At 52.1% G+C, this 18,707-nt stretch overlaps 1 protein-coding gene across 1 annotated transcript in view; it reads right to left on the bottom strand.

The window, feature by feature from the left end:
- Positions 1-18,707, bottom strand: part of BMPR1B (bone morphogenetic protein receptor type 1B) — a 96,487-nt gene that overhangs the window by 35,565 nt on the left and 42,215 nt on the right. Inside the window, exon 2 of the mRNA XM_078613405.1 lies at positions 8,205-8,714. Coding sequence (XP_078469531.1) covers positions 8,205-8,277 — 73 coding nt within the window. The 5' untranslated portion in view covers positions 8,278-8,714. The remainder of the gene's footprint in view (positions 1-8,204; positions 8,715-18,707) is intronic.

Raw genomic sequence — 18,707 nt, 5'->3', positions numbered from 1 at the left:
TACTTCCTTAGGCCACTGCTGCCGGAAAAAAATCCTTCGCTCGAGCGCCAGCGATGGGTGACCCAGCCGAGTTGATGGGCCATAAGAGCGGCCCTCCATCGCCTCGGCAGACCGCAAGCTCGACATCGTGCGTGGACACTCATCGTGACCCTCACGCGCCGCCCTTAGAGCGACCTTGTTCATTGCAAGGCCCCGCAGGACACTGCCAGCCCCTTGATGGCCTTTAGTGCGGCCCCTGACATGCGGCTCTCACCAGTACACAAATGTGAGAACACCCCCCCCCCCCACCATCGTGCTGTCAAACCCCAATCGTTTTCAAAGACACCGACGTCTTATCGGCCAAAGTGTCCCCCCTCTCTGAAAATGAGTGAAGACCACTGGGCGAGGTACACCGAGACCAGGCCACCACGAGGAGCTCCACCGGACACACGCGCTTGCCCACCACTGCTCTAGAGGAAGCTGCAGAGTTCACTCTATCAAGAGTCTATCTCATTGGGACGCTGTCTTTCCGACAGACCTGTTCTTCACCTGAGGACGGCTGCTTGCGTTGTGGCCGAAACGCCGTGAGAATTGTATTTTATAATGTTTTATTTTTGTTATTTTATTATTTCCCTTCTACGTGACTTTACCGAAAGAACCAAGAAGAAGAGTCTATCTGGCCAATTCTTCCACACCGACTCGAGACGGTTTTTTTAGGTGTGAGAGGTGACCGGGGTGCATGCGTAACGTTTCCCCTGCATCCGAGCGCACGTAGCCCGCAGGCAGATCTCCACGCTGCTTTGTGCGCTTTTACGATTTCGAGTCACGTGATCGTTCTGAGCCGCGTGTGTCGTCACAACTGGGTCAGCCGGCATGCCATGGCAAGCGCCGGGCGACACTTGAAAACTAAGAAGTTACCAACAGACACTGAGCCCGGGCCACTGTGAACCTGTCTGAGAGTCACCTTAGTTCAGTACGCAGGCGGCATCTCACGACGTGCGTGTGTTGAACTTCTTCCGCACCGTACGTAGCCAACCGTGCAAATCGGAGGTGCGATCAGCACGGTGAGCCGCTCAGGTTTCTAGGCTCTTTATCAGCCCGCGTGCTTTGATTTTGCAAACTGTGGAGCACGCGGGCGGGGGAAGGCCTTTCTTTATCGTGATCATTGTTATCGCCGTCGTCATCATCACCACCATCACAGGCACGCGCCCGTGTAAGGTGAGAACGAGTATGAAACAAACCCATCGCTTTATCTATTTTATTTTAAGGCGTGTACGTTGATGGTCCTCTTTCAAGACGTATGGCGAGCGTGGAAGAGTAGGCCAAATACCCCCTTAATGGAGCGCCACGTCCGCCAGCAGTGGCGTGAGCGAGCAATTGCAGGGCTGCACTTTTTCACATTAATGTGGAGAGGCTTAGCAATAGAGAGCGTTTGCTTGAAGTAATAACCCGAGTTAGGATGGTGTAAAAAAAAAGCAAACGCCTTTGTTTGTTAATTAAGTTGCTGATCGACCACGGATCGTGACAATTGCTTGAATTTCCACGAGGAAAAAAAACATGGCAAGGTGCTGCCTCACACAAGGCCCACAAGGCCCACAATGCATTGTGGGACTCGGCAACTGAGCGACTCCGGTTGACTACCGTGCTGGTTAACCCAGGAAGACGTCACCAAGTCTCACGGCTTTTTGTCAGAAGGGTCTTGCCAAGTTTTCACAATAGGGGCGGGAGGGCGTGTAACGTCATCAGTTTCTCTTCCGATTGCTTACGGAATCCTTATGGAATCGGAAGTAAAAGGCCACGCGGGAGGGCGTGTGGCACAGTTTGGCGCCAGCTATCATAAAGTGGCGGTCGTGTCACTATGGTTCTCTGCGACGAGGACAATGTCTTGAAAAACAGTGGCGCTGTTACGCCTCTCTAAATGGAAAATAACGTTTAGCCACTCGAGCGCTCCGACATTGAGCGGTGAACGGGACAACCAAACCCTGCGACCTTGCAGACGCCTCGCAATGGGAAAGAGTGAAGAAACTTTTCAGGTAATTTCAGAAATTTCGACCCTGACGCCGGCACACAATGGCTCGACTCTTGCGAACGACATCACGGGGATCTTTAATGTCCCTCGTGAATGGATGTTGAACTTCTACGGGACGTGCTGCGCATCGTATCATTACGATTACCACACCTGCAGTATTAACCAGGGCGGCCACTCGATTCAAACAGGGTCCAGCGGCGAGGGCACTACCCCGCTCGGCCCTGTCGTCACCTAAAGCGATGATTCCTAAGTAGAGTGAAACCGGTCCGACATACAGAGGTGAAGGTAAGCCTTGCTGTCCATGCCACAAACACATGCCAGTTACCAAGATGTTAACTACTTCGCCTGGTATACAGGAGGTCGTGGGTTCGATCCCGACCCTGACGCCTGCTGCTGTATGTTTGGAGTTTGCATATCTCTCTCTAATCATCATCACGGTGGTTAGGAGATGTTAACTACCTCTCCTGGTACACAGGAGGTCGTGGGTTCCATCCCAACCCTGACGCCTGCTGCTGTATGTTTGGAGTTTGCGTGTCTCTCTCTCATCATCACGGTGGTTAGGAGATGTTAACTACCTCGCCTGGTGTACAGGAGGTCGTGGGTTTGATCCCAACCCTGACGCCTGCTGCTGCTGTATATTTGGAGTTTACGTGTCTCTCTCTGCCCATGGTCGCGTGGATTTTTCTTTGGGTCCTCCGGTTTTTCTCTCCACATTTAGGATGAATATCACGCGTTTAGAGTATTAGGCTGCTATACATTTCCACGAGATGATGAGCCACTTCGTTGAGCTATCATTTGTAACCAGGTCGCTTCTAAAAAAAGATTGATATAGGTCAGTGCGCCTTACCTGGTAAAATAAAAAGTTTAGTTTTAGTTTAGTTTTACAAACCAGAGTTGATATCTCACATAGAAGTTCCCCCGTGAAACAATTTCGCAATTTGGCTTTGATGCTCACAATCCTTTTGTACCCTCTCCGGCGTCTTTTGTGTTACGGCACAAAGGCCGAATTTAAATGAAAGTCACGCGTACACTGGGGCAAGCGTCGTGAGCGAGCGCCTATTAGGGCGAGCGCGAGTCATAAAGGAGCGGCGTGGCACGGGAACGTCCCTTAAACACGCCGGCACAATGTCCATACATTTCGGGCCGAGAAAAGGAGGACCCGCTTGAATGTACTCGTCACGAGAGGTGATGGGAGACGCTTGGGAACCATTGCACTGTTGTTTGGATAACTGTGATGGTAATCCACCCATCGTACGTATGTACGCGTGTTGAACTTTTTTCACACCGTACATAGTCAAACGTGCTAATCGTGGGTCACGGGAGAAGGACAACAACAACAAGCAGTTCTAAAGAAATTAGTTTTCAATCTAGACGATTTAAAAGTGCGTAGCTCCTAATGTCAGATGGAAGAGCGCTCCAGACGGTGGGGGAGAAGCTTTTGGAAGCACGTGATGCGGTGACCACCATGAGCATCATCATCAGCCATGATGAATGCCTCGCCCAAGCTATCGCTGTCTCTCACGATACTACGATGTTAAATAACAACAATAATATTGTAGCAGCGCTACAACGAAAACTAATGTCTTTAGTGCTGTTAAGTTTGTTGTCCTTCCCCCGCACCTCCGATTAGCACGGTTGGCTACGTACGGTGCAAAGGAAGTTCAACATACATAAAAACAACATACAAACAACATACATACAACATACATAATCCTCCGCCTAGCAACCGCACGCAAGATGATTTCATCGCTCCATATCCTCGGTGGACTTCGGCGAATCGCAGATGCCCGCAGAGGAGTGAACGCGCGACGCGACCGCACAGTGCGGAGTTCGGCACGGTGCCCGACGGACGATTCGAACCACAAAAGCTCGCCGGTCTCGCCACGGAGCACGAATCATCACGCGAACCTCCGGTCATCCTCGCAGCAGCAGCCGCTGTTGGCTGGCCAATGAACAAAGACGGTCAGCTGGATCGCGCTCGTTCAGATGCGCTTCTGCGGCCGTCTGGAATGCTCTTTCCTATCCGATATTAGGAGCTATGCACTTCTCACTCGTCGTCTAGATTGAAAACGCAATTATTTACGAGACCTGCTTGTTGTGTTGAGTTTGTTGTCCTTCCCCCGCACCTCCGATTGGCACGGTGGTCTACATAATAAATAAGTTCAACATATGTACGTACAGCTCTTCTCTGGAGTTGGTTAACAGGGCATCTGCAGGAGGGCCACTCTAAGAAGAACCCAGCGCAGGGAGAAAAAGGTCGGACTTCATGCCGAACAACACGAAACTAAACTCTTTTTAATTTACTAGGTAAAGTCCACTGAGCTACGTAGCTCTTTTTCAGAAGTGACCTGGCATCCCAAATGATAGCTCAAGGAGATGGCTTATCACGTGGACATTTCAAGCAGCCAAATCGCTCTAAACGCGTGATGCCGATTCTAAAACTCGAGGGAAAAGCTGGAGGACCCGGAGAAAAATCCACGCGACCACGGGGAGAGAGAGAGAGATAGAACACGCAAACTCCAAATACACAGCAGGCATCAAGGGTCGGGATCGAAACGACGACCTCCTGTAAACCAGGCGACGGAGTTCACATCTCCTAGCCACCGTGGCGCCCAACACGGCAGCGGTCCAATCCGCCGGCACATGAGAGATTTGCAAACTCGCGCTGCGCCATGCAGAGCCACGACCCCCAAGCCCTCCCCTCTCGGTGACCGCACGTCACCACACTCCATTCCATCGGTGCAATGAAAATTCCCAAACCCCACACCAGCACTCCGCCAAGATGCCCCCCCCACCCCCACCCACCATCACCACAACCCACCCACCCCCACCTCCTCCTCCAAATCGACCCCCCCCCCCACCACAAACCCCTTCAAGGACAACACCCACATCCCCCTCGACTACAACCCCCCCCTCCCCCATCAAGCTTCACCCTGGCCTGGGCAAGCAGATTCGGAAGTCTTCCGCTCTCCGACAATCCTCCATTCAGGCCTGAGGAGCGGTGGGACAAAAGGGGGCCGTGTGGGGAGTGGGGGAGAGCCCGAGAAAGGCTGCGACGTCTTGCCAGCTCTCTTCGAGACGCCTTGACCCTTTACGTCTGTCTGTGTGCCTCTGTCTGCCGGTCATTGTCCCCCTGTCTGCCGATGTCTCTTTGTCTGAATCTTGATTTGAAGCTTTCGTGACTGCAGGAATCCATGCTCTGTGGTTCTTTCGGTAAAGTCACGTAAAATTAATAGATCACGAGGTTTCGATCGCAACACAAGCGACCGTGTTCAGGCGAGAGAGAAAAAGCTGTCGAAACAAGGTCTCACATAGGCCTGAGATGGGTCGCTTGTGTTGCGATCGAAACGTCGTGATCTATTAATTTTCTATCTGCGTTTCTTCGTCTGTCTGCCCGGGGTTTCTCTGCGTTAATGTCTACGGGACTCGTTCTGCCACTACCCAAAATTATGAAACATTTAGGAATAGGCTTTAACCCTTCTGGCAGTAAAAAAAAACAAAGTGTTAAGATGTTCACACACCAAATGGACGCCTTTTGCAAGGCGCACGTGTGGTTATAATGCCGACTTGATGCCGGAAAGGGTTAAGCCTTTTACATTTCTCATCGTTCCTTTGCATCTCTGTGCGTCTGTCGGAGTGTTTCTGTCGCTCTAGACATTTCCCCGTCACCGTGTGTGCTATCATTGTCTCTCCGTCCCTCTCCGAATCGCCGATTATTTTCCCGAGCTTGCCTCGCCGAATGGTTTTGTATCTCTCTCGCGAGTCACCTTGTCTCCATGTCTACCGGACATCGGTGAAAAAGAACTTCACAGCAGCTCATTGGATTCCTCCAGTACGAATCAATATTCTCACTCTGTAATTGTCTGCATTGCTCATTCTGTCCCACACATCCAGTCTGTCCGCGTTTCAGAGTCGCCCGTCTCCCTGTGGTTTGGCATTCCCTGTCGAAGTCATTCTGTGACGTTACGTCCACGTGCATCTCCGTGACGCGGACAGCGACAGAGACACTCAAGAAATAGACAGACTGAGAAACGAAGTGTCTTTCTCCGTGTCACTCTTACCGTGTACCGCTAAGCGTCTCTCTCTAGACATCAGGAAGCCACTGCAGCTATGCACTTTTAAATCATCTAGCTTGAACACTCATTTTTCTTTCTAACTGCTCGTTGTGTTAAGGTTGTTGACCTTCCCCCGCACCCTTCAATTATCACTGTTGGCTACGTCCGGTGCGAAAGAACTTCAACGTACAGACACACACTCTTACGATCTGTGTGTCGATCAATAAAAAAAAGTGTCTCTCTATTGCCCTCATCCTTCAGCGTTACTCTCTCACTGTCTCTCTCACTAACCACCAACCCCCCACTCCCCCCTCTCCCTCCTCTCCCAGTCACTCTCCCGCTCTCTCGGTCGCAAGCCGCTTCTCTCTCCCTGCCGCTTCCATTCTCCGCTCCGCTCTCTCTCCCTTGCGGGGAGACCGAGAGCGCCGAGACACATCGTCGTCGTGCTAATTAAAATCCCCAAGGCCTTCACTCCCCCACCCACCCACCCACCCCCATCGCCAGCATTCCTTCTCAGCAACAAAAGCTTCGTGGTGGTGGTGGTGGTTTGTATGTCTTATTCTTAGGTTTTTTCAGTAAAGTCACGTAGGTAAAAAATAAAAATAAAAATTAATAAAAGTAAAATCTAAATAAAATCACGACGTTTATTTTATTTTACTTTTATTAATTTTATTTTTTTACCTACGTGACTTTACCGAAAAAAACCTAAGAATATGAATACTTGCAGTCACGAAAGCTTCAAATCTAGAATTAGGTTTGTATATTTGTCTGTCTGTATGCCAGTGTCCTTCACTAATTTTCAGAGGGGGGGGCAACTTTCGCCGGTAAGACATCGTCATTGTGAGCGAGGGCCGCCACACCATTTGAAACCGCTGTTGGCTTTCACAGCAACACGATGATGATGATGATGGGGGTGGTGTTCTCAACATTTGTGAATTGTCAGGGGCCGCACGAAAGGTCACCAAGGGGCAGCCAGCGGCCCGCGAGCCAAGCAACAAAGAACACCGATGTTTGTTGAACTTCTTTCGCACCCTACGTAGCCAAGCATGCTACATCGGATGTGCGGGTTGCGAATAATATGGGGGGGCCTCTCTCTGCACCGTGACTGCCCCGCCCATCTCCACCCACCACAAGGGCCCCCTCACCATTATTGAGACACCTGCAGCATAGACGTCTTTATGTCCGAGAGTAAACTCGGTTTGCCTGATGTAACATTCAACGATCAAACTAAACCATCATTTCATTTTACCAAGCAAGGCCCATTGAGCTACATAGCTGTCTTTTTCAGAAGCGACCTGGCCATCACACAAGCGATGGCTCAACGAAGTGGCTTACCACGTGGAAGTGCACAGCGGTCAAACAACTCCCTGTCGATTCGCAATCTGCCAATCGCACCGAGCGACGATGCCCCACGCGTGTCGTGTACACTACAAGCCAACGTACTCTCAAGGTGCGTGCTCAGATTAGATGGATTGGCGACCCACTTGCTGTACTGCCTCGACACTGACGCCACCCTCTGTACACGACGCCTCCGTTGATTCCATCCATGGGGTTTGATTCTATTTATTTTTAGCGCGCGGCTTGTTTACCCTTTCTCTGCTTTGCACTGCTGTCACGTTTTTGCGTCGTTTGTGGAAGAGCTTCACAGCTCATCGGATTCCTCCTGCAGTATAAATACACATTCTGCTTCTGAAGCAGAGGTCGCAATCGGGTACCCGATACCCGTACCCTACCCGATACCCGGCTACCCGTACCCGGCCGGGTACGGGTACCCGTTTGCGACCCTGGTGCGGCCGGGTACGGGTAGGCCGTGAGTCACTGGTGAGTAACCGTTTGTCACTCATTTCCCAACGTCTTGTCTCTTCTCACAATTCAAGTTCCTAGAATCAACCCACCCACGCCTGCAACATGGCTTCACCCCAGAGGTCGCAATCGGGTACCCGTACCCTACCCGATACCCGGCCGGGTACGGGCAGCCGGGTATCGAGTAGGGTACGGGTACCCATTTGCGACCCTGGTGCGGCCGGGTACGGGTAAGGAATCAAAACCCGTTTGCGACCTCTGTTCTGAAGCAATCTCACACATACACAAAAATCCCTCTGCGATCCACCAACCGCATCCTCCCACCCGTCGCGGCTCACCGTCGGCCTGCGTGGCGACGAGCAGCAGCAGGACCCCCAGAGCGAGCCTCCCTGGCCCCTGGAGCTTCCGCATGGCGGCTGCGGCCCCCACAACCTCCTCCTCCACCTCCTCTTCCACCTCCTCCACGTCAACAGTCCCAGGCTTGACGCTCTTCGCCCTCCGTCCTCCTCGCAGCCTTCCCACTCGTCGCACGTGCGCGCGCGCGGTCCTCGTTTTTGCGCGCGCGTCACGTGGCCTCGGAAGTGCACCTAGCCTGGCGCAAGAAGACGCTGCGGCGACGTCGCGTGCGTGTCAGGATGGGCCTCCGAGACGAGTCGCGGGATTTGTGTTGCCGAGATTGGCGAGGGTTTCCGCGAGGGTTGTGGGTCATGGGTCGTGGGCAGGAGCGTTCGGCCCGGAGTCGTGGCTGCGACGAGCTCTGTGTGATGGGAGGTCGTGGCCGACCCAGCGAGGGATTTTGGGTCGCGTCTCCGCTTCTCTGTTGATTGTTGGTCACTCTCCCTTGCACCCTGCAGGCACAAACAAAACAATAAACACGGCGATGTTACACCGTTGTTCACCGTACAGTGTGTCGTATCAACGATAACCATTTATGGTTGAAGGCAGACCCACAGTGTTCCGGTGGGTGGGCATTGTTCGACCAAACTGTGCTTCCACCGCGCGGCTCTGCCACCGCCGCTCAGCCGGGTCACGTCCATCGCAGAGATGGAGCGACGGAATCTGATGAATTATCGCATCGTGAGACAGTGAGAGATGGAGACAGCTCCGGTAGGCCTTCATCCAGCAGTGGAAAGGTCATGGCCGAGGGCGATCGCTGGAAAATGTCTGTTTAATTCGAACGATTACAAATCAGCCGTTATATGACTGCTCAAGTGATACGACGTATTTGGCTCGGGTGCCAGGCTGGGTCCAGGACCTCTTTCTTCATTTATAATGACTGCACAGAATTGGCCTGAGGTGAAATGTTTAAAAATATATATATATTTGTTATGGGCCATTATATATGCCATAACACCCACAAACACAAACACACACACAGACAAAGTTCCCCTTGTTGAGCCATACTGGCTGTTGGGAAAAAACGCTGTTAGCGAGCACCTATTAAGGCTGGTATGGTGCATGAAGGGGCAGTGTGGCCAGCTCCATGCATGGCCATCTTTGTATCCCCAGTGCCGATCTGTACACAAATGTATTAGCTAAATTATTTCAGTCTGAGTCAACCTAGGGGAGGTTTAGATATCGCACCGCCAACCCATCTGATCCGCGGCTGGGAATCAAAACTTATCTTGCCAGTTTCTTGGCTCAGCGCTCTCATCACTAAACTACAAAGACAAAGAGCCGCCCCCTCGTATAGCCTGTAACAGACTGTTGGGGCAAGTGCTGTTAGCGAGCAGCACCTATGAAGGCCGGAACGACACACGTGGGTGTGGATGCACAGCACCACGCCCGGCCGGCTTCGTCTCCCCAGCGCTGATGTATACACACACACCACAAGGCCCTCATTTAATGCCGAGACGACCTAGGGGAGGCTTGGGACCGGTTCATATAATCGCCACTGTTGTTGGCCGTGAGCGCCAATCGAACTTGGGGTTGCCGGGTTCGCAGCGCAGCGGCGCGCCGACCGCTACGACCGCTGCGCCCCCCGCCGCGTGCGCCGACTCACACGGTCCAAATCGTGGCGGAACCTCCACTAAGCCAATGGTGCCACGAGTCGGATTAAAATCGCTGCGCAGGCACGCGAGGCACGCACGCGTATGTCCTCATCGTCAGCAGCAGCAGCATCACCGTCATCAGTTCTCACATCGTGTGCCACCACCACCCCCCCTCCCGACGGCTTCAAACTAAACCGGGGGTATTGCATCACGTGACACCGTGACGTCGATGAACGGTGGGGCCCCCCACAGCGCGGGGCCCGGGGCACTCGCCCCGATTCTCCGTTACTCCTCGGGACGGCTCTGCGGGCAATTACCTCTTTACATTACCCCACGCCTCGCTCAGAGGTGGCACCAAACCCAACACTGGAAGAACCTCCACGGCAGTGTGATTTCTGACGGTGTCATTTCCGACGGTGTTAATTCCGCGAAGGACATTATGCCATGGAAATGTTTTGTCTTTTTACTTCCAGTCACGTGCAACCAACCCTCTGGTCTCGCCGAGTTACCTCGTGTGAGCGTTAGACCTAAAGGCTATTCGTACGAGTGGTACGGCCGGCGGTAAGGGGGGCGGGGGATCACGTTCTAGGCAGTGCCGGATTATCCTCGTACAAAAGTAGCCACATATGATACGGGCCCCACACTTTCAAGGGCCCCGCGCTAAATGCTTTCAAGCTGTCAATTCCGGTTCAGTGATTCTGCACTTGCTCTATTACTACAGTACTATACCGCCTTCAACGTTTACGAAGGACTGGGTGTTTAAGGTTAGCGATTTGTCGTATTATCTGGCTGTATAGCAAATGAAAAAATATAATGACTTTACATTGCAAGTAAAAAATTTGTTTTTTTTTTACTTATTTATTTAGGGCCCCTTTATAACATATGCTACAGGCCCCACACTTGCTGGATCGGGCACTGGTTGCAGGGTGAGTATTAGTGTTCTGGGGGGGCCAGTGTGAGTGTTAAAGTGCGAGGCCTTAACTTTGTAAGCCGGCACACCACGCCCCCCAGTGCACCTCTCGCGGCGCGCTGTGGGCCACTACCAGCGGACGTGGAAGATGTTTGCTTGGGTGCCGTGTTGGTGAGACGTTAACTACCTCGCCTGGTATGCAGGAGGTCGTGGGTTCCACCCCGACCCTACAACTGCTGTAAATGTGCAGTATGCGTGTTCTCCAGGTCCTCAGGTTTTCTCCACATTTATAAATCAACATCACGCTGCTATACATGTCCACGTGATGACAAGTCACTTTGTTGAGCTATCATTTCTGGCCAGGTCGCTTCTAAAACAAGAGCTCTCTATAGTCCAGGTGGGCCCTACCTGGTCAAAGAAAAAGTTTAGTATCGTAAGAAACAAAGTTCTGGCTTTTACTCCACAGCTGTAATCCAAGCGTCAATGCCTGGCGCTCGCACGCGGTGGGTGGGTGGGTGGGTAGGTGGGCGACTTGTGGATCGCGAGGTATGCAAAACAACACGGGCGAGTATCGGGTTTGTAACTCGCGAAGATCTGGAGTCTTTTCTTCGTGTGTTTAGCGAGGAGAGACAGCGCAGGTGTGCAGAATGAGGGCGAGCCTCAGGTGCCGGTGTGTTTGTGTGTGGTGGGAGGTGGGGTCGTGGTTAGGTGTGCGGGACGGGACGAGGAAGGGACACGCAGGCGCATTCCTGCTGGGCCTTGTTTGCGTTGCTCCGACACGATGAGGATAAACAAGCAGGCAAGGAATCCTGCCGCATCACGAGGTGTAGGGGGGCCGGAGGGGGGTAGCCGACAGGGTGTGAACAGAAGGATTTACTAAACAAGCAGAGGGCGGAAAAAATAACGCTCGGATTTCAACGCCGCAGCATTTCCGAATTCGAGGGAGGAAGGCAGCAGAGACACAAAGCGACCGTACAATGCGCGCTTTGTTTTCTTTCTGGTTAGCTACCAACACAAAGTCTTCGCACAAAGCGCGAGCCACTCCGCAGAGGTAACAAGGATGAAAAACCATGTATACGCATGCAATTATTGTAACGTTTTCCAAGAAACACATTTTTTTGTATAACTTCCGTTTCTGCAATGGGTTTTTCTCAGAATTTTACAGATTTATCGCCGAGGACGATCGAAAAATCGTCGCTCTATTGCATGGCGGACAATGGTCAACAACGCCGTAAATAAATGTGATGGCAAGGAAAGTCTGACACGCCTGAAAAAAAAACATCCGCTGCAGAGATGGAACGATGAAATCGGCTCGTGTGCAGGTGCCAGAGGTCGATTTACTACAGCCGCCGGATTTCAACGAACATCGCGACGCCTTTGAGAGGCCTTCATCCGTTGACAGGCCTGATGCTGCTGACGATACCTCGAAGGTGAAAATCCAGTCCAGTGTTTTGCTTGCGCCGCTGGTCTGGAAAGCCGATTAAGCTGACGGGACTGAAACTTAATTGTATATATATGCGGAGATGCAGATTGGAGGTCTTATTCTTAGGTTTTTTCGGTAAAGTCACGTAGGTAAAATATTAAAATTCATAAAAGTAAAATAAAATAAAAATCACGACGTTTCGGAGGCAACACACGCTTCCGTCTGAAGACGGAAGCTTGTGTTGCAGTCACGAAAGCTTCAAATCTAGAATTGGAGGTCTTATTTAGATTTTTTATTTATTTTACCAGGTAAGGCTCACTGAGCTGTGTAGCTCTTTTTCAGAAGCGACCTGGCCACAAACGATAGCTCAACGAAGTGGCTTATCATCATCATCATCATTTGGAAATGTATAATAGCAGCCAAATACTCTAAACGCATGATGTTGATTCTAAATGTGGAGGGGAAAACCGGAGAACCCAGAGAAAAATCCACGCTACCTCGGGGAGAGAGACACGCAAACTCCAAATATACAGCAGGTGTCTGTGTCGGCATTGATCCCCCATGACCTCCTGCATAACAGGCGAGGGAGTTAACATCTCGCCACCACGGCGCCCTATAAAAATGAGGGATATCTGCTCATTATTGTTTTTTAAATACAAAGAAAACAGGATGGGTGAGGGGGGGGGGTCCTCAGATCGCCCAGAGGTTTCTGGAGGTCAGAATGCTGGAAATCTCTGAACAAGAGCCTCATAAGCTCACCGGATTCCTCTAGTCTAAAAATTAAGATTCTAAATATAAAATAAGTAATATTTAATCGAACTTTTTTTTAAAACACGCTTTTATGAAATGTACGAGTAATGGAAGAACTCCACGACTCTAGCAAGTGGCCCCGAAGCTTGCCACAACGTAAGGGACCGTGGGCAATTACAGCCAATGTCAGTTTACGATGGACGATTAGACCCAAGCCAAAAGAATGTTTAAACATATTTTTCTTTTTTATGATAGAATATAGTATTGTCATCAGTATGACATGAGTACACCGAGTTTGCAGTCGATACCACGTTGGGAAGTGGGTTAAAATTGAGTTACAAGATTTGAGGATACAACAACAGACAGAGTGAGTTAAATGAAAGCGTGCAGTAAAGAATCCACCAAAGACAGACATGTACAGGCCCTGTTGTGGGCTCCCCTCTTGTCTGCGAGACCTGGGCAAAGTGCCCCTTGAGTCCCCACCATACCCCTCCACCCCCCCCACCCACCCCCGGGGCTTTCCAAGCCCACAAGGAGTTCGGGACTAACTGCACTCCGAACCTGCTAACCCCCGTGGGCCAGAGGTCGCAACCGGGTACCCGATACCCGTACACTACCCGATACATGGCTAACCGTACCCGGCCGGGTACGGTTACCCATTTGCGACCCTGGTGCGGCCGGGTACGGGTACGGGTAAGGAATCAAAACCCGTTTGCGACCTCTGCCGTGGGCTAAACAACGAACCAACTCAGTTCACGCCGTCGGCTGCAGCCACGCCACACACGCGCAACACAACACGCTGGTCGGGGAATGTCTCCCCGCAGTCTCCCTCCTCCGAATGTTTAATGAAATTCCCTTGAATGCCTCGTGTGTCTGTACAAGAGTGACTGACGGGCGTCTGGGGTTGTTGTTTTTCTTCTGGAAAACGAAATTAAACTTTTAATGAGAACAGAGGGGGTGGAGGAGCAGGGGGAGGGTGGGTTAGACGAAGGGTGTGTTTCGCCAATTTGAGCGCGATGCACTCCCGATTAATTGGCACTAACGAGCACACGAAGGGGCCCCCCCAGGCCCCCCCCCCCCACCCCCCACGTGCGTTCATCACCGCAGCAGCCGGGAAGAATCGCGGTAACGAGCAGGGAGCGGTGGAGTTGGGGTTTGGGGGGGGGGGTGGAGAAGTCGGGGTAGGGGAGCGGAACGAGATGGTGGGGAGGGTGGGGGGGGGTGATGGAGTGGGGGAGGAGGTGAGATCTGGGGGGGGGGGGGGCTGTGGGCTGTGTAACCGTGGGTGTGGGTAGGAAAGGGGGGCGGGGGGGCGTCGGGGGGGGGGGGGTGGGGGGGTGGGGTCATGACCCCCAGCAGAGTGTTCACACGTCTCTTGACGAGGCAACAAAACTCGGCGTGGGGGAGAGGGCGGCGAGGCGCGAGTAACCACAATGGAGAGGCGCAGAAGGGAAGCAACTCTCTGCAGGCACACGGAGAGAGAGGGGAGGGAGAGAGTGGGGGGAGAGTGTGGGGAGAGTGGGGAGAGAATGTGGGGAGAGTGGGGGGGGGAGAGAGTGTGGGGAGAGTGGGGAGAGAATGTGGGGAGAGTGGGGAGAGAGTGTGGGGAGAGAGAGGGGAGGGAGAGAGTGTGGGGAGAGAGTGTGGGGAGAGTGGGGAGAGAATGTGGGGAGAGTGGGGGGGAGAGAGTGTGGGGAGAGTGGGGAGAGAATGTGGGGAGAGTGGGGAGAGAGAGTGTGAGGAGAGAGAGGGGAGGGAGAGAGTGTGGGGAGAGAGTGTGGGGAGAGAGTATGGGGAGTGGGGAGAGAGTGTGGGGAGAGAGAGTGGGGAGAGAGAGTGTGGGGAGAGAGGGGAGAGAATGTGGGGAGAGTGGGGAGAGAGTGTGTGAGGAGAGAGAGTGGGGAGAGAGAGTGTGGGGAGAGTGTGGGGAGAGAGGAAGAGAGAGAGAGTGGGGAGAGAGTGTGGGGAGTGGGGAGAGAGAGAGCACAGAAAATAAAAAGAGAGAGCGACTGCCATTGCACACGCGGCATTTCTAACGCTTTCATCCAAATGTTACAAAACAATGTCTCTCGCAAACTTTTAAACGTCTTTCAAATAAAAAAAAACAAAGTATATTAACAATAAAAACAACCAAAAATAGCCCTCGCCCCCATCCCCGCTTCCCCCTAAAGGCCTCACTGAATTTCAAGATTGTCTCCGTTTTTCAAGAGGGCCCCCTCTGCTGCTGCTGAGTATTATTTGGCTGCAAAAAATAAATCCCAGCCATGATAATAAAGCCGCTTCGTTGGGCTATCACTCGTGGCCAGGTCGCGTCTAACAACGAGCTCAGTGGACCTTACCTGATTAAAAAAAAAGTAAAAATAATAGTTTCAGTGTTGGGTCAATTCCATAAACGGGAGTTTGGCTTCGAGCGCCGTGAGTCTGGAGAGCCCGGAGAGTACTCACCACCCAGGGTGGGGAGTATGGGGGGGGTGGTGGGGGTGGGGGTGGGGGGTGGGTGGGTGGTGGGGTGTGGGGGTTGGTGAACCCTCAATCGGGCGCCACGGTGGCAAGATGTTAACTCCCTCGCCTGGCATGCAGGAGGTCGTGGGTTCGATCGTGACCATGACGTGGGTTCGATCGTGACCATGACGCCTGTTTGTGTGATTGGAGTGTGCGTGTTCTTTTTTTCCCCGTGGACGCGTGGATTTTTGCTCGGGTCCTCCGGTTTTTTACCCCTCCACAATTTTGAAACAAGCGTTCAGAGTATTTGGCTGATGTACTTTTCAACACGATTATAAGCCATTCCCCATCGAGCTATCATTTGTGGCCAGGTCGCTTCTGAAAAAAAGCTATATGTAGCTGGAGGCGTTACCCGCTGACATAAAAATATAGTTCAGTTTAGTAGTTTAGAGTTTATAAATCCATATTTCGGAAATTGCTCACAATCTAAATCAGCATCCATGACCATCCGATGCAGCGATACCCCGATGTACGCCTTTCCCTTCGTCGTTTCGTCAATACGTCCTCGCTTGATGAAAGCGCCCTGGAAAGCGCTCTACGTAAATCCGAAAGAAAATAGATTTTAATTAACACCGCCACCCGATATGCGTCGCCTCGACCCCCCCCCCCCCACACTCACGTCGCAGACGGCATCGTCTGCCACGTACCACGACTGCTACCCTGCAAGTCGCTTCTTTGATCGACGTCGTTTCGACGTTCGTCGTCACACCTCTCGGTGACGCATCCCCCGACGTAAAACCGCGGTGTAACTTCACCCGAGATTCATTTCCAGTTTCTAAATTGTGCCCTCCCTGCTGACATACTTTGAATGAAATCGACAATGTGACCACGTGCACCTTCACACGCAAATGACGTGCTGACGTCACATTTCGGGAAACAGCGGAGATGAAAACGTGAATAGAGCAACGATACAAATACGGCGATAAAAAGCGATTCCTGAATGTCATCGCGAAGCCGAATCGCTGCGGACGAATGGCCGCGCGCCGAGTGAGGTGTTGGGGTTCATCGTGGGGGAGCGGTGGCGCAGCGGTTAGCGCTGCACCGCCCTACGACACCCGGCGGACCGCCGATTCCACTCCCGTTGGGAGCCAACTTCGGTGGCGAATCCCTGAACCTGGTCCTGGGCCTCCCCTAGGTCGACTCAGCCTTAATCGAGTGCCCGCGTGTTGCGGTGTGTGCACATCGCCTACTTGGGAGACGGTGGCGGCTGGCCATGCCGGCCTTAATAGGTGCTCGCGAACAACATTTACCCCTACAGTCTGCAATGGCCATGTGGGGGGGCGGGGAGGGGGGGGTTGCGGGGAGTGGGGGGGTTAATTGTTACATTCGTAATTATTCTGCAGTACAATCTGGTTCAAATGCAAACGTTTTAGACCCCCCGATGAACACAGGAACGCCTTTGAATGCTTCCACATCCCATCACGGCTTTTTTTTTAAATCGTCCCCGCCGCAATCTGAATGTCAAACTAACGTCCTTCAACATGGGAAGTCTGGGGGTGGGGGGGGGTGGGGGGGTGGGTGGGGGAGAGGGGGATGCGGTCAGACACAGAGAGCTTGACAGGGCTGGCGGGGAGGGAGGGAGGGAAATCGCACGTGCAATTCCACATTACTCCGCCGAGCACCACAGCGACAACGTGAAGAGGAACTGCGTTGACGACGGCGACATGAATAATAAAAAAGCAGAAGTTGCCGCAATTTGCGAATAAATTGCTGAATGATGCAAAGTCTCGGCGAGAAAAGCGCTGAACAGCGGCCGTGAGTGCGCACTTAACCCCGCAATCCTCGCCAAGGTCTGACACATGAATGTTTCATCGAGAATTGACAGCTGCGAAACCAAGAGGCGCGGAACGCGCAAATTGGGAAGCATCGCCGCGTAAATGTTTAATGCCCCGCAGACGCTTTAGCCGCAGATGGGGGTCACATTCGAGGCCATTAGGAGACAAACAAAAAAACATTAACGGGTGTGCGCGCGTGTGTAATAGGTTCGAACTGCCAGTCATCTCGGTCGGTCAACCCACGGCACCTGGGTCTGTCCCGTGACCTCCTGTCAGCGAGCCCCGGACACTGTGACACGCGGATTCGAGGTGCACCTAGCCTGGCACAAGCGCCGTGGTTACGTCACCGCCACTTAGCGGAGAATGGTGGACGTTGTTGTAATAGGTGGGGAGCGGTAGTGTAGCCAATGCGAACCCGAGTTCGATTCCAGCTCACGGCCACTAACACCAGCGACGATTATCTTAACCGGTCCTGGGCCTCCCCGAGGTCGAACTCGGCCTCAATTGAGTACCGATGTGTAGACATCGCCACCGGGGAGACAAAGGCAGCCGAGCGTGGTGCTGACCATCCACCCCCTCGTGTGCCGTGCCGGCCTTCCCAGGCGCTCGCTAACAGCACTTGCCCTGACAGTCTGTTCAAGGCTATACGGGGGATCTTTGTCTTTGTTGAGAATCGCGGCTGAATCGGTTCAATGCCGGCCGCTCGGGCGATCCGATCAAATTCACGAATGGATTCTTGCCATCTCGTTTGTATTGTTGTAGTATTGTTGTTGTATTGTTGTTGTATTGTTGCTGTATTGTTGTTGTATTGTTGCTGTATTGTTGTTGTATTGTTGTTGTATTGTTGTTGTATTGTTGTAGTATTGTTGCTGTATTGTTGCAGTATTGTTGTTGTATTGTTGTTGTATTGTTGTTGTATTGTTGTAGTATTGTTGTTGTATTGTTGTTGTATTGTTGTAGTATTGTTGTTGTATTGTTGTTGTATTGTTGTAGTATTGTTGTTGTATTGTTGTTGTATTGTTGTTGTATTGTTGTAGTATTGTTGTTGTATTGTTGTTGTATTGTTGTTGTATTGTTGTTGTATTGTTGTTGTATTGTTGCTGTATTGTTGCTGTAAATCGGGGTATCCACAGCGCGTCGCGTCCCATTAACCGAACGCCGATTCTTGCCCCTACGGCTCAGTGCGTGGATTGGCGAGCGCAGAGATGTTACATTCTGCGATGAATCAAAGCATCATTACACGTCTAGTGTGTGTGTGTGTTTATATTTAAGCACACACTTCGGGTGAATTATTGTAACAAATGTTTCCTTTGTTTATATCCTGCACTGGGCGGCGGTGGCTCCACCGCACGCGGCCTGCGAGTAAGAAGGCACATTTATAAACGCGCAACTCCTAGAACTGCAATCTAGCACCGACTTGGCGGGGAGTTCGTGGATCACACGAATGTAGCGAAACTCCCTTCCCATGGGCGTCGAGGAGGTGGCCGTAC

Source organism: Lampetra planeri, chromosome 41 (genome assembly GCF_965212315.1).
Source record: "Lampetra planeri chromosome 41, kcLamPlan1.2.h2, whole genome shotgun sequence".
NCBI classification, from domain to species: Eukaryota; Metazoa; Chordata; class Hyperoartia; order Petromyzontiformes; family Petromyzontidae; genus Lampetra; species Lampetra planeri.
The sequence above is the reverse complement of the archived record's forward strand: the minus strand, read 5'-3'. Positions and strand labels throughout refer to the sequence as shown.